Source organism: Ammospiza caudacuta, chromosome 1 (assembly GCF_027887145.1).
Source record: "Ammospiza caudacuta isolate bAmmCau1 chromosome 1, bAmmCau1.pri, whole genome shotgun sequence".
Classification (NCBI taxonomy): domain Eukaryota; kingdom Metazoa; phylum Chordata; class Aves; order Passeriformes; family Passerellidae; genus Ammospiza; species Ammospiza caudacuta.
In genome coordinates, this window is record NC_080593.1 from 130,103,843 (window position 1) to 130,127,729 (window position 23,887).

The window sequence follows — 23,887 nt, forward strand, 5'->3', positions numbered from 1 at the left end:
AACTCTAATGAAGTGTAACATAATGGCAATAGAAAAATTGAGATGCTTATCATGTAGTTACTGCTGTATTGAATCCCACATAAACATTCTTCAACTTCACATGAACTTGCTGCCTGAGCTCTAACGATGTAGTCACAGCAGCATAGCTCTCAGACAAAATGTAAAACATTTAAAATCATAGAATATGCTGAGTTGGAAAAGATCCATAAAGAGCACAGACTCCAACTCCCTGCTCCTCAAAGGACTGCCTACAACCAACGCATATGACTGTGGGCATCATCCAGATGCTCCTGGAACAGGCTTGGTGCCATGTCCAGTTCTCTGGGGGGACTGTTCCACTCAACACCCTTGCTCTGGTTGGAGAGCCTTTTCCTAATGTCCCATCTGAAGCCCCCCAGCCCACCTCCCAGTGCCTGTGAGGAAGCCATAGACTGCAATGAGCTCACCCCTCTGCGTTCTCTTCTCCAACCAGGACAAGCCAAGTGACCTCAGCCACTACCCTTAAGGATTGTCACCACTTTACTCTCCTTCCCCTGGACTCACTCTAACAGTGTGATGTCCTTTGTTCAGTGTGGTACCCCAACCTGCACCCAGCGAGGCCACACCAGCTCATGGTATGGTGGGACAATCGCCTCCCTGCACCATTCTCAGTGCTGTTCTGTCCAGCCTGGAAACCCACACCAAGCTGCATGCTACAACAGCTGCACATCTTATGCCTGCAATAGATCCAGCCATAGCTAACCCTGAAAGAACAGCAAGAAAATCTAACATTTAAAAAAATTATATGTATGTCAGTATGTTTGTTTCATGAATTTCAAAATAGAATAGACTACAGGTAAAAAAGCAACAGACTTAGTGACACCTTAGGTATATCTGCCTATCAGTATGCTGGAGAGAACAATTGTATTTAACAAAAGGAAAAAAAGAACAATGAAATAAAGCTCTTTTTTTTCCTTTTTTTTAATCCAATGTCAAATAGTCCCCTTTGTTAGGAAGCAAATATGGTTAACTGCCTATACTTCTATTTCATTTCAATATACTATGCTTCTATTTCAGTTGTGCACTTCCATAATTACTTCTTCCTTTAAAATAGCTACAAATTCCACATATGCAAATCCTTCTGCTGCTTCAGCAGTGGCAGATTGGTGAATGTTTCCCCTTCTCTGCTAGTATAAATTAGCAGGCTTTGAAAGCATTATTAGTGAGAATTATCACCTTCCCTAAAATTAGTTCTATTTTAACTTCTCTCAGATAATTGTATCTACAGTTTAATGACCACTTCCTGCTTCATAATTCTTTTGTATCATTCCCTCTGGCAGGAAAAGTTAGATATATCATGATAGAATCTTCATGCACATATTCTGTGTATGTGAACTGACAGTCCAAAGGAGTCATACTTTAATAAGTCCTTCATGCTCTTCCAAAATCTTAGTATGAGAATCCAGATGAAGCAAGAACAGCAAAAAAGCCATGGACAAAGTGTCTCGAAGAACATCAATCACTGAATTTCTCTTCAAAAAACAACCCACACTACAATTGCAATTTGCAGCTAAGTAAGTAGTAGACTTTCCAAAGAATATTAAAGAAAGAATTTTGTCCTGAAAAACTTTGCATCAGTGTTTGAAGCTCTCAGAAGAATAAAAGGCTTTCTAGAAGTATATCCTGGAAACTATGTCTGTGCCTTAGAAAGGACACAGAATTTGCCTAAAAAAACCCCATGTAATTTGTTGGGAATTCTTTCTAAATAGGCTGTGTAGTTTTACATTCCAACTCACAGCTGGAAGCTCCTATCAATTTACCCTGTTAAACCACTGAATCTTACTATTGATACATCTCCACGTGGCTTCTGCTTCTCCCTTCATTTTTTCAATATTCACTACAGACAATGTCAAAGTCAGCTCTGTGAAGACACCACATGCAGCCTATATAATTGGGCTAGACTAAATGTTGGAGGCTTTAGAAAGAAAAGTGGTTAAACAGCCACTCTTGTTGAGATTAAATCCTGACACAATGGTTTCTTTATGCAAGAATTTTTAATCTCCTCAGAAGGTTAAATTATATATGGCTGAATTCTCAATTCTATTCAATTCAATTCTGGACCAGACCTAAGCCACATTTAGGTCCATGGAAAGTGAAGATGGTGGTCTGCTTCTCTCTGACAACCCCTCTGTTCCTTCCCTAACTGCTAAGTGCAAGTTGTAACTGGTGGCAGGCTCTCCTCTGAGTAAGGCTTTACACAGCAGGCAGCCTTTTGGTGGACTTGGGGCATGAACAAACCCTTACCTAAGATGGTATCAGAATCCCATTCATAATATTAAATATATCTACAGCATTTTTTTAAGCTTATGACACCAGAAAATTACAGAAGTCATTCTAGGATCATAGCTATTCTATTTCAAAGTCTATTATAAATAGGCAGTTAAAATCAATACATGAATAAGATATAAAAAAGAAACAACCATATTAATCTAGAAGGAATCTGGAAACACAAATTATGACCAAAAAAATCTTTTGCAATGTGGTCATTATTATTAAAGCACTTTCTCTTGAACAAAATATAGCTTTTTTGACATTTTTAAATGAGTACTTGAGATTGGTATCTGAATCTCTACACTACATTTTTAACTAATTTTCACTTTTTGCTATACAACAATGTTAAGAACAATCTAAAGAATTATGCTCCTCCCAAGTTACTGAGGCCAGACATTCACTACATGGAAAGTTTTCTTTGGCCACCCACAATGATGTCAATAAAAAACAGAAGTCAAACAAGGATTAGTTAAAACTAAAAAATAATTTAAAGCAAAGTAGGAGGAATTTGCTTCACATCTACAGAGCAAAACCAATTTGTTAAAAAAATATAATCAACATGGTGTTATAATCTAAAAATTAACTAATATTGAATGCAAGGACACTAGGCAATTGCACACATTGGGAGAAATAGGCATTTGAATCCTATCTTAAATGTAGAGGTTAAACTATTCCAATCCCTTAGAAAGATCCCATACTTTGTCTACCTAAAACTGTAAGAAATCCAAATCCTCAACAGTAATAAATATAATCTTTCATAATCACACGATCAAGTATCTGAGAGCAAGAACATCTTAATTAAACAGGTCATGACTCTGAAGTTATGTAGCCATTACACTGAAACTGAAAGATGAACAGGTTAAATGAACACTAGTGATTAATACTGACCAACTTTAAACATTTACAGATAAATGGGAGGTATTTGTATTCATAGGAAAAAAAATTACTCAGATGCCCACTTAATAAAGATACATCTGGATTCTATCAGTAATAAAACATTGTAGGGATTTATTTTGTGAAAGTATATTATCCCCCATATCAAACAGAAATCCTTTTAATATGTATTTGGTTTACAAACCTTAGGTATTTTATTTCTTGCAGATCTAAAATGCTAAAAAGGGCTTGTGAACTACATGAAACTTAATGTTTGTGGCTTTTTGAGAATTATACATATAAATTGACTGAAATTGAATTAGCTACCTGAAATCCAGGCTTTTCTGTAGATCTTGACGCTGAATGATGGGATCTTTATAATAATTCAAACCAAGTTTTTGGTTTGAATTTTTTAATACCCCGTTTATAGTTCATAGGTGACATCTAGTTTTAACACAGAATTTTTCACATGTATTTAATGTTTTTCTTGAATGCACTGAAGTTCAACATCTGCTAAAACTGTCTACATAAGTGCACTCACACCAAGCTGAATAACTGTCTTGTCTGTGCATACAGTATTTCACATATCAACAGATACTGGCCATGCAAATTCCATTCTTCACACAGGAGATCTACAGAGCAAACAGATATTAAACCAGATGCAAGGCCTTTTTCATTTAATTCCTAAACCTGCCACTAATCTGTTCCTTGAAGGCACCAGCTAAATAAAGCTCTAAATAAACACCGTGGGAGGTTTGTTGCTTTACTCTATTACTAGCAATGTCTTCATTATTTATATATATGGGCACTGGTTTCCAGCCACTGACGCTGAATCTAGATAATCAAACATTTATACCATCCCCTGCTGTGCCATAAAGTCTAACTGTGTCCAAAGAGTCCTAGGTGTGCTGTTACACACCTGGGACTGAAATGAGGAATTTGCTGAGCTACCTTTGATAAAGGTCTACACCTGGAACTTAATAGCACATGGTAATGTTTCTGAATATTGCAACAGGTGGCAAATAAAACTTACTGCTCAAGAACTGTTTCATCTTCTGGTTCCAGAATTGCTATTTGTAACTGCTCTTGCTCTATTAATTTGAACAAAAGTGAAAATTTATTGATGTGCTATAGTTTTTATTGTTATAGCAATGTTTCCATACATGTTTTAAGACAAGATTATTTTCAGATAGCTTGAATAAGAATTTCAATGGAAAATTAATCTATTTTGAATAATTTGAAGTTAAAAGATAAAATTCTATTGCTACCAGGATGGGAAAAATAGCTAGCAAAACAAAAACAGGTCACTCTAATTTAACCAGACTCTCTCTAAATCACCCCTAGGGCATTTCATAAATTCAGTACACCTAAAACCAAACCAGCTACTTCTAATTTCTGTACTGTAAAATTATACCACCATAGTATATATTTAAAGGACAAGGTTTATAGGAAGGACTAGCATCTTTTACACATACTATTGTGGGTTAAAAAAAATTATTCAAGTTTTTGGGCTTTTAAACCCTTGCTCATCTAGTACAGAAGTGCAAATATGACTGTAAAAAGAATTTTAGACTCACTGTCAGTTTTTTTCTGTATTTGCCTCTGTTCTTAAGCAAGAAACACATCTGAGTGTGATCTTTAAGCACGGAGCATAGATAATGAAAGAAAAGTCTCCTTACATGGATCTAAAACCCCATGTAGCTATTGGATTGACATAGCTAAGATCATTTTAAAGCTACATCATATGAAGGAGTTGTCTTATTTTTATTCTCCAATTAAATTTCAAGCAGAAGCTGTAAAAGGAGATTGGCAGTTCCTAGGAAGACATTCCCCTTTCCTTGAACCCTTCCTTGAAGCCAATAATCTGTGCATGAGAAAACAGGGCAATGGGCATTGCAGAAAAGGCAAAAAAGAAAAAAAAAAGGGGAAGAAAATAAAAAATTAAATCCTCCAACATCTTCAACTCAAAAGCTCAAAGAAGTTAATATAAAGTTGGAGTATGGACTACAATGTAGTGTAATCTCCCTGTACTTTGACTGTGACGGCCAGCTGACAGTGTGTTTTGGTATGACAGTAAGGCCCTAAAAGTTAGCAACACATGAGATCTAATTCAGATAAAACATTTGTATGCCAATTTAACCATTAGTAGGAGGTATTTACTATGTGTTGTCTTCACCAGGATTTCAGGCAAGTTTAAGTCTGCTACTTGCAGATTTAAAAATCTATTTATACTGACTACATTCTATCATGTCACATAACTGTAGTCCTGCAAACACTGAAAATAAAGCTGTATAACATATTTTGAGTAGAAGACATGTCTTGATTGCAGGATAATTTTGATAGGCAAAAGGAGAACCTCGTATTGAAATATGTTTGGCAATCCAAGTCCAATTTCAACCAAGAAGTTTGTTCACCTTCTGCTACTGGAGGTGCTTTCTGTTAGTGATCAAGGAAACAAGAGTGCAGTCTGAATGCAGTAAGATAAAGGAGAGCAACGTAGACAAATGGATATGTGAGAAACAGGATCAGAGAACAGGCTGGGACAAGTGGCCCAAGTGGATTCAGGAAGATCTAAGTTGCCAACTCTCTGAATGACTTTCAGAGATCCCAATCTGAAAGACAATACTCACGAGCTGAGGAAAATCATTAAGCTCCCCACAGCAAAGAGATATCTCAGAAAACAATCCTATGTAATAGCTGGTAGAAGAGACTTTTCTCAGAGATATTCTAAGTATAGGAAATATTATATATTTTATAGTGAGTCTCTTTCTAAAAAATTGATTTTTTCCATATTTCAGTGATCTGTAAATTAACATATTTCTTTGTTTAAAAAAGATACACAGAGCATACACAGGCCACAAAAACCTTGATGAGACTCTGAGTCTGTTTCTTCATAAGACAGAAAATCAGCTTGAGTCAAGTGTGGAGAACAGGGCAAGAGTTTCCCCAAGCAGATCTTTTCCAGAAGCAAGAAGGCAGAGGTAGGAGAAGCAACCTATGGCTTCTGCAAATATTTCTTGCATTCTTTCTATTCCAGATGAGAAAGTTTTCAGGTGCTGTGGAGGTATAGAACTACAACACTGATGGTTTAGAAATAATACAGAGCTTGGTAGGGCCCAAGACCTCTTCAGAATGCCAGAAGTAAAAGGAGAAAAACTTTCTTTTTTAGCAGTGAAATTTTCACAAAAGTAACAGAAAATACCTAGGTCAACACCTAGGTCTCTCCTGACTGGAATAACAATGTTGATTACTTTGGAACATGGTGAAGTAAAGCTGGGGAATAGGAAGTTTTAACTGCAGTAAGATAAAGGGATAAAGAACAATGCCCTATGATAATTGCTTTTTTATCCTTTCTACTGTAATTTTATATAGAACTGTTTTAGGAAAAAAAAACAGTTTTTAGGACTGGTGGAGGTTTCAGAATAGATTTTTAAATACAAGTTATTTGTCTGTGTCTTAAGTATTTCAAAATTAATAACATTAGAAAGGTAGAAGACTTACTTCAAAGAAAGTGCCAAATACTTTTATTTCCTTGCTCAGGAAATAAAGACAAAACAAAAAGCAAGTCCCCTTGCATTCTTCCTCAGGTTTATCCTGTACAAAATTATAAACAGTTTTGGTGAAGTCTTTGATCTGTAGCAGTTTAAAACAGATTCTCTAAAAACAAGATCCTGAATCCACTGGAAAAGAGGAATGAACCAAAAAAGTATCAGAAGCTCTGAGGGCCATGCCACTACTGATTTCATGTCACTACAAAACTTCTCACTTGAAAACAAACATTTAAAAATATGAGTCAATGAATCTAAACCTCAAAAGTCCATAACAAAGCAATCCACTTGAATTTTATCAGCTTTAAAAAGCCAGATAATAACCAGCAAAATGAAGGAACCCCATTTTCTCCTGTCAGCTCTTTCCAAAAATGTATTAGGTTACTTACTTATTTGTTGTCTCCAGAGTACCAGTGGTTACATTAAAGTCATGGTCTCCAATGAAAGGTAATGTCTATAATTTCATTTAAATCCAGGATAAAATTCAGTAAAAATTTAGAAATTCTACTACTTTTGCATTTCCTACTATTTAAAGACATTTTTGCCCAAACTGCATTGCACTTCCTGGTTCCTCATCAGTTTAATCATACTTTCCATGATTTTCAGTGATATCATCACACAATTTCACTATTCTAGCTAATGTGTTGCTCATGTCAATAAAGTTATTTGATTAAGAATATAATTGTCCAAGTATAAGTAAAAAGGAGATGATCCTGTATACCTTTCTTTTTTAAATCAACTTCATTTTTAACAGTCTTAATTTACTCTAGTTTCTCAAAGAAATCTCTACCTCCTAGTCACATTTTGACTGACAATTAGTGATTGAAATGCAGGAAACCTTTTTAAATGTACCTTTGATTCTTAAAGAAAAAACATCCAAAAGTTGGAAAAAATTCACACTATTTTTCAATTTTAAAACACTACCTGTTTCCTTCTCAGACACTAACTAACTCTTTTAATCTTAAATTATTCCTTTCTGGCACACTGGGGTCTCAATTTTGTAAAAGTACTTCTTTATATACCTGACTAAGGAAGGACTGAGACACGAATGAGTCACTCCCATGTTCTGTGTGGGAAGAGGCACAGTGAGCTGCAAACTCTGAAGTGATATTTAATCTCATAGAACCAAAGAATGGTTTGGGATGGAATGGACCTTTAAAGCTCATCTAGTCCAACCGCCCTGACATGGACAGGACCAGCTTCAACTTGACCAGGTTGCTCAGAGCACCACTCCACCACATCTCTTGCCAACATGTTCCAGCATTTTACTTCCCACACTCTAAAAACCTTCTCCTGTACCTAAGTAAACCAACCATATTCCCCTCTTCCTATTGCAGCAGGCCCTGCTAAAACTATGTGTCCTCATCTTCCTTGTAGGATCCTTTTAGGTGCTGGAAGGCTGCTATAAGGTCTTCCCAGAGTCTTCTCTTGGGATGTTCAGCCTGGAGAAACATCTCAGCCTTTCCTTATAGGAGAGGTGCTCTGATTCCTCTGATCATCTTGGTGGCCTCCTCTGGACTCACTCCAAGGTCCATGTCCTTGCTGTGCTGAGGAGCCCAGAGCTGGATGCAGCACTCCAGGCAGGGTCTCACAAGTGAATAGAAGGACATCTAGTCTAAGTTCCCTTCTGTGTGTGCCTAAGGGTACAGCACTAAAACACAACCAGGATCCATGGCTAACTCCATTCCCCATCACCATTAATAGCACCAGTAAACTGCTTTATGGTTGTCCCAATTATTCAACTCCATGTGCAGTCCCAGCTTTACCCTGCAATATTATTCAAAAGATGTAACAATTACTGCTACACTAAAATATATTTCTTACTCTTTACATACCTGATGCTTTGAATACATCCCATTTTCCAAAGCTATTTTTTAAATTGGGTCAACAAACCATCAACAGTCACAAAGTATCTATAGCTTTATCTAGGAGCATCTTCTATTGAACTTGCCATTCTATTGTTCCAAAATACAGAATAGGCCTCCTAAGAAATACTGGAATTCAGACCTTCTACACTAACACTGGAAAATGAAGGATAGAAAATAATATTAAGGCTTCACTGGGTGTGTTAATCTCCTGGTAAGTGCTGTAGCATACAAAAACCACTGTTTATATTGAAGGTACCTATTTTGATACATTACACTGCATTCAATACACCAGGGCTTTTAACCTTATAGTTAGTACTAAAATATAAACAAAAATACCCCTGCTGTTCTTTCTTTACAATGTTATAGCTGAGAAAAAGTTGACTTAATGTATTGGATGTTTTTTCTGCCTTCTAAAACATCTATTTCAAAATCAGCAGAATCAGACATTACATAATGCAACTTAAGCCACTGTCCTTTTTCATGGAAAAATCTAACTAGTTGATTAGCTAGAGAAATTCCTGTCCCTTTCCTCCTTAACACATGCACATGGTAAAGTCAGATAATAGTATAACCTTCACATGTTTTTAATTTTCCAGGTGAATTTAGTATCTAACATGGCTCTAGCATGGATGATATCACAAGCATCAGTTGTTGGACTCACTGGGAATAAGCACTGTTAGGATGCATCAGTTACTTACAAGGTTATACAGAAAGGGTACATTCTTCAAGGAGAAAATTGTTCCTTTTCTTCATCTGCTTTTTCTATTCAGCAGCTACCTCTGTATTCTCCAAAATGCCGTTACTTCACAGCTTTTGAACTTTCTCAGCCTTTTAACTGTGAGAAACACGGATGAAAAAGGCCAAAAGAAAGCTGTGTACCCTCCAACAGACTGGGCCACCAGGAGATGGCCCACCTCAAATGTCACTTGCCTGCTACTAAAGATATGTCCTCAATGGTATCAACAGCACATGGCTTACAACTTCTGTGTGAAGCAAAGTATTTCTGAATCATATGTGCAAGTCAAATGTGAGCCTTGACACTTCTATCAGGAAGAAAAAATTACATTTTATTATAGAAAAAGCCATTCTCTAAAAGTATACTAACTTTAAAGAATTTCTTTACTCCATTTCAATCTGGAACTTATTTTTCAAGCATTACAGGGCAAATTGCTTTTGTAATTTAAGTTATTCAGAATGCAGCAGAGACTTTGATGGACAAATAGATTTACACCAGCTCATGTAGTTTTCTCAATTCTCTTATTTAGAAACCATTACACTTATTTGGTGAAAAAATTGAAACCTACCCAGGCTCATTCCCAAATTCAGATTTATACTACCATTTAAACCTGGCTAAACTAAAAGATTAAGGTAAAATATGTTTTCTATGTGCATTATTATCAAGACAAACAATGTCAGTGACATGCATAACATTTAACATTATTTTGACATTATGCTGAATACAATATGTGCACTATATTTTAGGAAAGCCTACAAACCAGTTTGGAAAATAATTTATATTAGTGGATAACTCTATGACATTGCTGGCATATTCCTAAACGTTTAAGATACATATTTTTTCTTAATATTTACTGGTATCTAATTGTATTGTCATTGACAATCAGAACTGAACTACCATGCCAAAAAAATTACAACCTAAAATGTGGAGAGCATACATATCAGTGATACAGAGCTTAAAAATCATTTTGATCACTTTATGCCACTTCTACAGGAACACAAATGAATTTTATCAAAGAAACACCTGTGACACAAATGACATTTACCCATTTTAAGCTGTGCACATATATTGCAAAAGCAAAGGAAAGGCAGGGGCATGCTCACAAAAGCTGCAAACAGAGAGGAATACCATGCATACTGTTCACAACAACTCACAGGTTATTAGAAAGCCATTTGTAAAACAGTTAAGCCTTTTATGCCAAGCATTGCTTTCATTTTAATGACAGTAATTCCCCTTGCCTTCAGTGGGAATTACACCTGTGTAAATGAGAGCAAATGTAGGGCAGGAAATAATTTGACCATAAAAGAAAAGAACTTTAAACAGAAAAAAGGCTCTAACCACTTTGTCCTCCTGGAGTTCATATCCACGAAAGCAAGAAAGAAAGGACAGGGGAAAAAAAACCACAAATAAGGAAAGAGTCCATCCATTTTAAAAGTAAGTACTAGAATTTTTTTGTAAGATAAACACATAAATATCAAAGGAAGTAATATATATATTTCTTATTTTCCCTAGTGGTGAAGGAGATATAGTGAAAATAAGTAATTTTAATAATTTTCATTATTTTTTCATGAGTGAAATTGAGACTATCTTATAATAAAAAATTGTAGAAAAAATGCTCAAAGGAAGTAATTTTCATAAAAATAATTTGTGAGTCATTCCTGAATTATCTTCACAAAAGAATGGGTCATCTCATCAAAAGGATGCAGCATCTAGCTCATACCTTGGACCCCAATACTGCAAATGATCAGCATTCATCAATCCTTTGCACTTGCAAAGAGTGATCAGCATTCATCAATCCTTTGCACTTGCAAAGAGTTCAGTGAAATTAAGAATTTTTGTTTACTACAGACAACTTGAGGGTATTCAAATGGCAAAACTGCATGTTAGTCACTCAAGATATCTTTAAAATCCTGGAGTTATAAAGCACAAGGAGACAGACTTTGTCACAAGTGTTTGCTGCATGTCATGCCAGGTCTATAACACATATACTTTCCTTTTCATACCCATCAGTATTATATACAAACATTCCTATTGGCTATTTTCCTCAAAGAAATTGTCTTCTTAGCTATCTAAATTGTAAATGGAACAATACTTTAGAAAAATAACTTTTAATATTTTTAGTAAAAAATATTCCCTCTTCTACTGAATGAAGAATGGTGATTTTTATCTGGTATTTTAATTTCACACGCCAATACAGAGACTAAATGAAGGCACTTGGTTAAGCATTGACTGTGCTGGGAATACAACTGCTTACCAAAAAAGGGTGACAATTAATTTGTTTTTCCAATACCTGTATGAAATGTAACTTTGTAACACCTAACTCTCAGAGAAGGCTTAGGTTCCCTCCAATCCTAAAGTTACAAACAAACAGGAGAGAATACAACAGAGGCCAAACAAGACAGTCAGGCAATAAAACACACAATATACAAGGAGAAGCTGAGGGAGATAGGATTGTTTGGCCTAAAGAAGGCTGGGATAGGGAAGGATGTGGGAAGACAGGAACTACTTGCATCCCTCAACTATTTGAATTTTAGCTATAGGAAACACAAAGACAGAATTTTCTTGAAGATGCACAGGAAATAAACAAAACGTAACAATTAAGGTATGTATGGCACGTAAGAAAAACAGAAAATCACAAGAGTTGTTAATCACTGAAAGAGGTTGTCTCGTGGAGTTTGGGATTCACTCTCTTAGGAGGTTTTTACAATTCAGTTGAACGAGGTTCTAAAAACCTCATCTGACTTTGAAGTTAATCCTGCATGGAGCAGGAGATTGGTCCAGAAAAACTTCCACGGGTCCCATCTGACCCAATTTATTCTATGATCCTATGTTCAGTGGCAAAAGATTAAAGCATTTTAAAGATGCTATGGGTTTTAGTGGTGTTCTCAGTTATACAAATTGTAAATAGCATAGGAAGCGATCTAAATCACAGGACATCCATGCATTATCACTCTGTGGGCAGAGAAATATTTTTCTGCTCAGTACCAGGTGGTCTCATACTTTCCTAGCAAGGTTTCCTGTCCCATTGCAGTAAGAAAGAAAGCAGTGTTCAGAGACATTTTGTATGAAAACATCTACAGCCTTGATTTCTCATGCTCACCTCTGAAGAAGTACACTCTACTATCCAAGACAATTACAATCCATAAGCATAATTCAAAATACTGTCATTCATACTTTGATCATAACAGTAACCAAGACTTAATTCACACAATCAACCTGTGTTGAATAATGTCCAGGATAAAGACTCTCTTTTCAGAAACAAGCTGCAAAATATAAAGATATGAGAAGAAGTTCAAGGCACGCCATCACGCTTTACCAAACACCTATTACTTCCTCCAGCCTCTCAGCTTCCTCCACACACACTGTCAAACATTTTTGAGTTCATAGCAGTACCCTGCAAGCAATTATGTTATTGAGAATCTGAAAGACAGCCTAGTCAGGCATTTCAATAGCAAGGACATTAGAGAAATCATTCTATTCAGTTTTCAAAGAACAGAGGTATTTGTCCTGTTCCACATGAAAATGCAGCTGTATTTTAACAGTGGTTTTAAGGAGAAAGGTCTTATCTCCATGAGTATTCAGTCACACAGAAATGTTAACAAAATAAGTGGAATTCCATCCTATACTAAAAAAAAAAAAAAATGTAGAATGAGTCAGTATTTATCCCTTATCCTTTTTTAAAAGATCTATTACAAGGTCAATCTGGCATCTGACTGCATGAGCCAAAGCTACTCTTCAAGACTGTACGTTTCTCACTTTAATTGCCTAAAATTTTAAGTCTGGGTAAAACTTTGTGTTCTTCACTGTATCAGGATCATAACAACCTCTAAGGTTTATGAAAGCTTTATAGTAAAGAGTTCAAACATGAAGCTTCTGTTGAAATTGAGACCATCATTTGCTGTATATTGAGATCAAAATAGCTATCCAATTTAAATAAATAAATAAAACTAATAACAGAAATAGTTTGTGCAGTTGCCATTTGAAGGACTGATAATATCAACAAAGCTTGTATTAAAATCACAGGTGTTTTTAACAATCAAGAGAATCCAAAGAATCAGAACAGAAATGCAGATTCTGAATATTAGTTCTGCTAGGTATAAGTTTGCAAGCAAAGTAGTTTTTAAGTAAATTTTACAGGAGCAATATCTCTTGGTTCAAAATGGTAGTTTACTGTTTAGAGGAATCCTTTCCTCATGTTTGCAGCGTTATGTGTCTTTTGTAGAGAAATGCAAACTCAAACCATATTTTCTAAAGACCAACTTACTCGTATGCAATAACAAATCATGGAGTTTATTCCAAATCCTAGTGACTTAGAAAACCTGATTGTGACAGACTAATTCTTCAGTGCTTGCTAATTCTCAACAGAATGGAAATGATTATGCATTACCACAAGTATGCTACAGTCTCGTGTTGCAACTCCACACAGATCACATTGCAAGTCCAGCAGTTAGAATCATTCAGTAAAGGGAGCTTGTTTTTTTCAAAATCAAACAATCCCAAGGAAATTATCAGAATGCAAAGCTTGCACTGAACCAGGGGAACTGAGAGAAGTTCCCTACCTACACCGTGCATGTTTCCCATGTTGTTTTTGGGTCCTACAAAATGACTGAAAATCTCTTACTATTGTTCTTCAAAGACAAAGAAATAAGGATGTTTCAGAGGCTCCAAGTGCTAGTAAGTTGTCAAACACTCTGAAAGAAGGTATTCAGCATGCATTAGGTTAACTTTCTAGACAAGCATTGTTTCCTTTCTGTACAAGTAAAAGGTTGGTTTAGTGAACTGCCATTCTGAGGTGCTAAAATTCCTATTTGCTGCACAAAATGTTGTATCAAATCTGGAGGCTGTATTTTAGCATTTAGATTTCTCACCTGCATAAACCTCATTCTGCTGTCTACTGACTTATTCAATGTGCATTTCCCTATACAAATTAGTATATAATAAAAAAAGAACAGGAGTATATTTAATATTTCAGTGGTACTCTTATCACTAAGAATTATTACTGCTTGCTCTCACATGATTTATTATTTAAATTTTAATCAATCTGAAAGTGTTCATAAACATAAAAGATGACTGTTCAAGGTTTTTTTACTCCCTTGAAATTTAATCCCCATTTAGCTAAATACACCATTCACCAAGATAATAAATTGTACAGAAGAAGTGCTACCATTATCATTTTTATTTGTTTGAGCTAGAAGGAACTCCCACATAATTATAATTTTGTACAGCTTGAACTGAATGCTAATGCTCACATATTTAAGGCACTTTAACAAAACTGAAAAAGGAATAAATCATCCAAGCATTTTGAGAATCCTAATCTAATGCTCTGACAACTGTCAAAACATTTCCACTCCCTGCTCTTTCTCATGGCCATGAACCATGTAAGCAGTAGTCAGCCTTGAGACCTTTGAAAGAGGAGCATTCTTTGCAATTCTCCATCATCTGAGGTGCATGCTGCTAATACTGGCCTGTACTAAACAATTTAGGAGGAGAATCTGGAGTAAAAGGCAAGAGTTTTGCTTGAAACTTGATATTATGAACATCTCAAACAGATCCACCAAAGAACATTTCAGACAGCATAACTATCACCTTTTATAAGGTCCAAGGCAGACATTAAATATATATATAATGTCTACAGAGACCAAAAAAAAGCAAATTTAAAATAGGAAGTTAATAGAAGTCATCTTTCCAGAAACTGAAATTGTATTCAGAAGAGAGATAAGGATGAATTCTGGTAGACCAAAATAGTTTTAACAGAATAATCAGTGTAGGCATAAAGCAAGGAGACTGCCACACTCTTTCTGAATTAGATCTTTTTTGTTCATATTCACAGTGATTAGGAAGGTATTTACTCTAGAATATTATTTCATGCAGAATAAACTGGAGGACATACCTTGAACTAATATTTCAGAAAGAGAAGCAATAAAGTGAGTCAACAAAAAACATGTTTTTCATTAAATTATAGTTAGTGTAAAGAATCTCCAGTCTAAAATAATTAGTAACTGTAATACAGTCTTTCACTGATAAGTATAAAAGTTGGCAAAAATCCCAAAATGTTTTTAAGGAATTTCAACATTATATCAATTGAAGAATAGACAATTGAGTCTGACGTCCACATTGGACAGAGTTTTAGAAACTCAAATACACAATAAAATTACCAGCATGTGAATAAATTATGATAAAACATGGAGAAGTCAGAATGGATTTAGTAGAGGGAATTCACATCTGCTACATGTATTAGAATTCTTTCAAGTAGTCACAGAGAAAGTAAGAAAATGGGATTTAGTCCTACTGCTCAGCTGGAATCACATGCTTTTAAAGAATCTCAGCTGCCATGGAATAGGAATAAATTCATCCATGAGAAAATTTAATTAATGAAAGGACAAGAAAAAAACCCAGCAATAAATGATCAGGGTTTTTTTAAGCAAAAATTTCACCAGCAAAGCCTCACAGGAGATCAGTCCAGAGATACTCTGTTCACCTTATTCACAAATTATCTAGAACAAAAATGAATGAGGTGCGGGGAAGCCTCACACTACAATTGCAAAAAGAAGAAATAGAAGAAAATGCCAGCTGAGAAGTGTTGCAGAACAGTCTCAGACTGAATGGAGAAGTTGACTTATTGAAAGACAGATTTGCATTAGACAGTAAGAAAAGCTATCTGTGGTGAGCATGGTGAGTAGGAATTACCTAAGACTCTGTGGAAGAACCTCATTGGAAATCTGTCAAGAGAAGTCAGACATATATCTGTCTGTCAAGCTCACATGATCCCTCTCAAAGAGAATCTAAATGGTGTATCAGAATGTGTCATTAGGAAATGAAGAATTTTTCCTAGCTCTATGTTTCTAAGGATGTAGGCATAATGATATGCCTAGATCAAATATCTGTCCTAATTGGTTTTTGTAATCAGTTGAAATGAATACAGAAATTACCTCTCTTTTTACTAGCAACATGACTTAGTTATTTAAAAAAAAATATGTAAACATACTGAAGGCAGCATTTTTAAGTTACCTTAATGAAAACCAAGGTGATTTCACACATTTAGACATAATCTCAGTTACTTTAATTATCAGGAACTATTATTAAATTTTTATAATTTTTTATTTTTTTATACTTTGTTAATCAAAAACTTCAGTCTGTTATTTAAACCTACTTTTCAATCTTAGGCCAAGAAATACATAACATGCATACTATTGTCTCCTACCTTACAAAAGATAATATTTACCAATTGCATGGTACTTGTAACGAGCATATTACTGAAAAAATTGACTTATGTAACTAAATTATATAAAAATATCACATGAATAAACATTAAAATAATTAAATTGTATTGTTTACAAAATACATATTTTCAAAAAAGACTAGCATAATACTTCCTGAATATTGCCATAAGTCTTCCACAACTATGTGTCAGAATTGGAGAAAGATTCTGTGTATCAGATATGAACATTTTATCTAAAATGTTGAGTAAAATTATCTCAGAGGACTTTTCTGTGATTACATCAGTTGTGCTGAATTTTATACCCTATCCTTCAGCTTTTTTAACAATTCAGATGGCTGTTTACCACTTGTTATACTATAAACTCCACCATATACAGAACAATATATCTTAGTGCATTTAATTATTTCCCAGAAATAGGTTAACATTTGCATATGTATGCACATATAAATATGCATAATATGTGTGGATATGTACGATAGCTAATAAATATTCTAAAGCACAATATTATATTATATAAAATTTTCTAACACTAATTCTACAATAATCTTGTACAGAAGAGCCTTTGCAAGCAGGAAAGAAACAAATCCTTGCTCTACTTTTTAATAATCAATATCTCAATATTAGCATCACTAGATCACTAGATATACTTCTGTTTCTCAAATAGAGATTCACTCTCCAACCAAAGAAATTTACTTGCTTGTTAGTCAAAAAAGGATATGTATTAACATAAAAGCCATAATCACAAATTCATATGCAATTGGAAATTACATGAAATGAGGCCAGGTATCTTAAAAAGCCCTGGGTAGATTTCTCCTTAGAGGAAATCCATTTCAGTAGTTATGTGATTTGGATTCATAAGCAATGAGTTCAGGAGGAGCCTGCTGCCCAGCCCTCACAGCTCCGTACCTTGTTGGACCGCAGGGACACTCTTCCTCCGCAGCGCGCGCAGAATTTCGTTTGGCAATAGGAACAGTTATGGCCACAGCCATCAGCAAACTTGGTTTTGTGGCAGATGCCACAGGTTGGGGCATCACCCTTCTGCTCCTGGTGCTGCTGTGATTCTTCACCCATCTTCTTCACTTGCTCCTTATACATCTCAAACTGCTGATGTAATTTTCTGCAGAAGAGAAGAGATCATTAGTTGTTGTTTACTTTTTCCCACAAATACTTCACAGTCACTAAATTATAATCATTTTTACAAATCAGAGAAATACTGCAGTAAAGAAAATATATTTAATTTATAGTGTTCCAGAAGTGCTACATTCAAGAACTACTTCTTTTTCATTATAACTTAACTCTAGGAGGAAGCTCAACATTGACAACACTGAGCTCACAGTCCAGCTATTACAAAGAGATGAAACTTTCCTTTAGGTGGGACCAGATGTTTGCTATAAATACAACAGCTGGAAACACAGGATAAGTGATTCAAGAGCTCAAGTGTTAAATAATAAACTAGCTTAGAGGAGGGAAAAAAAATCTAATTAATTCTTTAAAGTATACCTTTATCTAATCCCACCAGATAGATGCAAATATCTTCTCTTGATCTAGCTTATCTTCATTTATCTAACAACACTGCATAGAATAATGATTCCAAAATTATTTTCAATGACTTTCCAATCACCAGGTTTAAGCTCATAATAAGTTACCTCATATTAACAAAATTATAAATCATTTAAGCCATTCATATCATTGGATAGGAACTCTCATCTCAAGTAAAATGTAAAGTAGAAGACAGCCTTAGATGTAAAATCCAGGAAAAATTGCTTAAGATACACACATACATTTACCATCTATTTCCAGAACTAGAAACAAATGCAGTCAGTGGCCATGAGTGCCAGAGCTGCAATGTTAATTTGTCATGTTAATCCATCCATATTTCTGAGTCCACAATCATCTAATCAATACATGATAATAGGAAGTGTCTCATGCTGACCAAACCTACAGACACATCTAATGCTCTATAATGGTAGTTTTTCTCAAAAGCTCTCTTTCTAAAGGTAAATTATGTCATGGGAAATTTAATTTTCATTGCAAATAGCCATAATATTTTAGCTTTTGCAGATTCTGAAAAAGATGGGAAGGGTGGCATTGCATATCACGAGAGTTTCAAACCCATTGAGAAAGAAAAAAAGAACTTTTACTTCGCTTTTTTTTATCACTGTGATTTAAAGGGGTCTGAACAGTGATGTTTAAATTCTTAGCATGGAATTCAACTTGCCTAATTTTGCAATCAAGACTTTAAAGCTTAATAAATTAGACGTTACTTATCTAATTTAGGCAGATTTTCTAGTTCCCTGAATAAGTTCACACAACACCCAAAAAATTAAACACTTTTTATCAAACATTAAAAATGTAAAGTAAGACCAAAAAAAAATTGCAGAAGGCATTTATTTTTCCTTAGAATTATTCTTCTTGAAAATATTGAGATTAAGTTAATAAAAAATACACATTAATCATAAGATAGAACAAAAAATGACCTCCTAGAAAACAACTAAATCCAGGAGACCAACTTCCTTCGACATAAATATGCCATTTATGTAGATCACATATAAATTAATGATGCAAAACTATTTCATCAGAATTTTCAGAGGTGCCTACCAAAACAAATATTACCCAAGTCAGTTAAAAATTAACTCAAGCAGTTATTTACCATGGATATTCACACATATGGCAAGAATTGTTGGGATTCACTTTGTTTTTCAAGCAAACTCCCCTAAGAATGTACTTTACATTAGACCACAGAGGAATTGTAGGAACAGGCAAGCAGCTCCCTCTCTCCAGCAGGAAGGACAGGAGGCTGGAGTCGTGCCTCTCCTCCGTACTAACCTGCAGCCTGAGCTCCCAGCTGCCACCAGCCCTTTCCCAAGAAGGGGCAAAGAGGGTTACTTCACTTGCTGATGTGTCATTTTTCTGTGTACCTGCTCTCGTCACTTCAAGATCAATCCTGAGTCCAGCAGTGTGGACTCCCAGCAGCAGTGGCTCCCTTTTCCCTCGCCTTCAGCCCTGTCCCACCCATACCAGCAGGGAGAGGGGCTCATCTGGGACCTCTGCAGGAGGGATAGCAGGGTTGGCATTGCCCTAAAAGCCATTTGGGCAGTCCGGAGCGAGGAGCTTCCTCTGCCTTCTCCCTGCTTCCAAAGAGCTCATTGTTGAGTGCTCTTTGTTGAATGGGACAAAACACAAGTTACTAATAAGCAAGAGCTGAATGAAGTTGAAAAAACTGGAAGTCTGGAAATGTGGCACATTTCAGTTTTTACACTGACAACGCTATATAATTGGTAGTTGGTAGTCTGGCCTGTTTCCATCAATAACACATGTAATCTCTGAGACCTTGCCTGCCTTTTAATTTTGCTTAACACTGCATTCTCCATTTAAAGCATATTATCTATGCTGAACTCCAAGTTTATTTTTAGGCTGCATTCAGTTTTGTGGCTTCCTTATAATCTACAGCCTTTGTTTGTATGATTACTTGCTTACCAGTCTCACTGATGCATAAAAAGCACAAGGCTTTTGCCAAATCTTAAGCCTCATGTACTGAAATAATTTCACTTGTATTTCCTCTTGGGCACAAGAATCTATGTAAAGGTCATAACTTTTCCTTTAAAGTATAAACTTTCCAAGGTTATACAGAGTAGTTTTCCAAAATCCTTGTTTTGTAGGAGACACATAATCTGCCAAAATTGTTCCTTATTACATATTTTTCTGTTTTGAGAAAAATATTACATGCATTGATAGCTGTCAGAAAAATTTAAAACAGAGAAGACCAGAATCTATGAAATATTCAGTTAGACACAATATGTGTTCTATTTACTAAGCAGAACCACCTAAAATGAATATGTACTCAAAACAAAATACAGAGCATTCATTTTAGGAATTTCATTTTTTAAATGTTGATCTGTTTTGTAGATAAATAATTTTTTTTATCATCTAGCCTGTACAGGTTTAAGCCAAAATTTAAGCTGAAAACACATAGCAATAATTAGGTGCTTAGAATAGCACAGTATCTGAAACACATTCAGCAAAATGTTTTCTTTTCAGAAAACATAATACAAAATAAAATTCCATTTTGTTCAAGCTGTCTGCAGTCATTGCTGCCTGAGGGGCTTGGAAGTTCACTTACTAGGGAAATGAAAGTAACCAGTACCAAGGCAAACTTCAGAGACTGAAACCAAACTCAAGTATCCCAGACTACAACTTCCAGTCCCGACATCCAGTGAGTTACTCTGTTAATGCAAGAGGTGAAGATGCTAGAGCCATCCATGATAGCTTAGCTTGGAACAGACTTCTAAGATCATTGAGTCCAACTGTTCACCCAGCACTGCCAAGGTCACTGCTGATCCATGTCCCCAAATGCCACATCCACACATCTTTTAAATGCCTCCAGAGATTGTGATTTAAACACTTCCCTGAACAGCCTGTTCTGATGCTTGAAAACCCTTTCCATGCTGAATTTTTTTCTTAATATCCAATCTACACCTCCCCTGGTGCAACTAGAGGCCATTTCCTCTCATCCAACCACTGGTTACCTGAGAGAAGAGCCTGACCCACACATGGCTGCACCCTCCTTTCAGGCAGAGAGCAACAAGGTCACCGCTGAGCTTCTTTTTCTCCAGGCTCAACAACCCCTGCACCCTCAGCTGCTCCTCATGGGACTCCAGACCCTTCACCAAATTCATTGCCCTTCTCTGAACACACTTCGCCACCTCAATGTCTTTCTAGTAGTGAAAAAAAAGGGTTCTGACCAAGAGTTATATTACAGGCCAAACTTTTGTTCCACAATGAAAAGCCTTATTTTTAGAAATTATAGAGACTTTCTTTGTTAGCAAATTGTTATAGTTATATTAAATCATAATTAACTGCTCATTTAAGTAGAAAACTCAGAAATGCATATCCATGACCCTTATATAAGTGTAATTTGGCAATGGCCCCTGTAGCACATGCCATCTAGCTATACTGATTCAAAGCCTCACTCCATTACTACATTTGTTTCAAAAATACAAGTACGTACTTTAACAGCTGCGATAGATTTTAGAGGAAAAGCAGAAGTTGGCATGAGTTTACATATACACCTAATGATACTGAAAATTTACTCTGGGAAACTGGTAATTAAGTTCTGTTCTTGTGAGAATTACTTCCCTGAACCACACTTGTAATTGGCTGGGAGTTACAGTGGTGAAGTACATGAGGCTTATATGACCAGAAAAGTTTGTTTTCTTTAAAATAACATATCCAAGATAACTTCATAAGAAGACATCTCAGTGTGAAAAGTAACTGTTTTTAAGAATTAGGATTGCTCTGCCAGCATCAAGATATAGTTCACATAGGAATACTTGCTTTGTTATGGAATGGAGTTAATTTAATTCTGCTTTTCCTGATTGTCCACACCTCTCCAGAAATGAAAAATTCAATATCAGTCAAAAATTCAATATCAGTGAGTCTCTCCTGATCCATGCCAAAGGCCAGTAAGAAATCCAAGTTTATTATTGACATTTTATTACTGTCCTGAAATTTTAATTTTCTCCTCCCTTCCAGGAATAACCCTAAAACTTTCAGCATTTTACCAAAACTAAAAAAAAATTTACTGTCAAGAAGTTCTGAAACCATACCTACCTCCCAAAAGTTCACATAAATGTTTCTGAAACTTCTAAATCTGCTAAAAATCTGCCACTAAAAGGGCAACTGCTAAGAAAGAATCCAGGATGTTTAGGCCAGATGTGAGCATAGAAGCCGCTTCTCATTTCCTCATTTCTCTCTCAAAGTTTTATTACAGATGTAGCACTTGCCTCATTTCGTATTCCCAGGCACAGAGCACGGATGTGGCTTTAATCCAGCTTCAAAAAGGGTTTGTTCACTTTCAGTTCTGCCAAGTCCATTCATTTAACAATTTTTCTGCTGGTGGCAATGACTGGTAGCATACGACATTCTTCCTGTACTGTACTCTTGAAGTTCTTGTTTTTACAACTGTGCCAGCTAACCTGTCACTGCCTACACCCACTTCTTAATGGATTTTACTCTTATATATAGAACCCCATGTGCTCATAGAGGTTGGGAAACAGCAGGCTGAACAGCAGTTCTGCTGATAAGAACCCCTGGAATGGGTTGGAAATGGGCAATGGGTGGAAACCAGGCAAGGAGCCAGTGGTGTGTGTGCTTGCATTACAAATTGGACAAATTACATATGGTCCATATTAGCAAGAGTATGAGCAGCAGATTAAGGGAAGTTATTTGTTCCCTTTGACTGGCAGTGGAAAGGCTGCACCCGGACTATTGTGACCAGGTTGGTGTCTGCCTGCTATTGATGGATGTGGAAAAATATGACACATTTGACAAGTCCAGTTTGTCAACAAAAAAGAAAATTATCACATCTTAGCTCAATCCAGTGAAGAGGAATAGACTAAGGAGTGATTTAACACCTGTCTGAAACTAGCTATCTAATCTAAACATTACCTGAAAAGAAAAATTACAGAGCCAAATTCTTCCTAGTAGTCAAAAATCCAAGTCGAGCAGCAAAAGGCACTAACACGTCACTTAGTGAGGAGGTTCAGGCTGGGCACTAGAAGAAGCATGTACATTTGGAAGGCAATGCAGCACTGAAAAAGTTGTCCCGAGACACTGTGGGATCACTATGCTTGGAGCTTTTCAAAACTTGCCCAGACAGAGCACCATTAGAGTCTTGGCAATAACCATGCTCTGAGCAGGTCAGTTCAGAGACTCTCTTCAGAGAGAATTCCTGTTGTTACATCATTGGCAAGAGCTTTATGGAATCAGACAAGAGATATGAAGTATAAACCCAAGCAGAATCATAAGGAAAACTATTCAACAAGAACTATTTGGCTTACCAGTGTTGAAAAGAAAAAAACAACCACTTTTACTAAGAGAAAAGCCCCAGATCTTTATGTTTCTCATAAACTACTGTGAGAATAGCTCTCTCAAAGTCTAACCAATGAACCCACATTTGCTTTAAACTCTATGAAGTGCAAAGGGCAGAAAAACCTGGTTTTGCTTTATGCTTTGATATGGATATGCATAGGTGGTAAAATAGAAATGAAAACCAAAAAGCCCAACAATGTCCAGCAATGCAAAATAGGACATGTATTAATTGAAAAATTATCGTTTTGCCAGTATTCAACCAAAATGAGAAAGGGCACCACACAAAACTCCTCCTCAGAAGACTGTGATTCTGCTCTAATTCTACCAGATAAAGAAAAATTATTAAGCAACCAAAGACTCAAATCTAACTTCAAACAAAAACCTTACATATAATTACACTTGAAATTAACGGGTTATCACTCCGAGGCAGATAACACAACTAGAGTATTGAAGCCATTCACAA

At 35.8% G+C, this 23,887-nt stretch overlaps 1 protein-coding gene across 1 annotated transcript in view; it reads right to left on the reverse strand.

Moving 5' to 3' along the window:
- RIMS2 (regulating synaptic membrane exocytosis 2) overlaps window positions 1-23,887 on the reverse strand; it is a 443,432-nt gene that overhangs the window by 338,761 nt on the left and 80,784 nt on the right. Inside the window, exons 2-3 of the mRNA XM_058808280.1 lie at window positions 17,461-17,671; window positions 10,674-10,685 (exon numbers count right to left, since the gene is read on the reverse strand). Of these exons, the coding sequence (XP_058664263.1) occupies window positions 10,674-10,685; window positions 17,461-17,671 (223 nt within the window). The remainder of the gene's footprint in view (window positions 1-10,673; window positions 10,686-17,460; window positions 17,672-23,887) is intronic.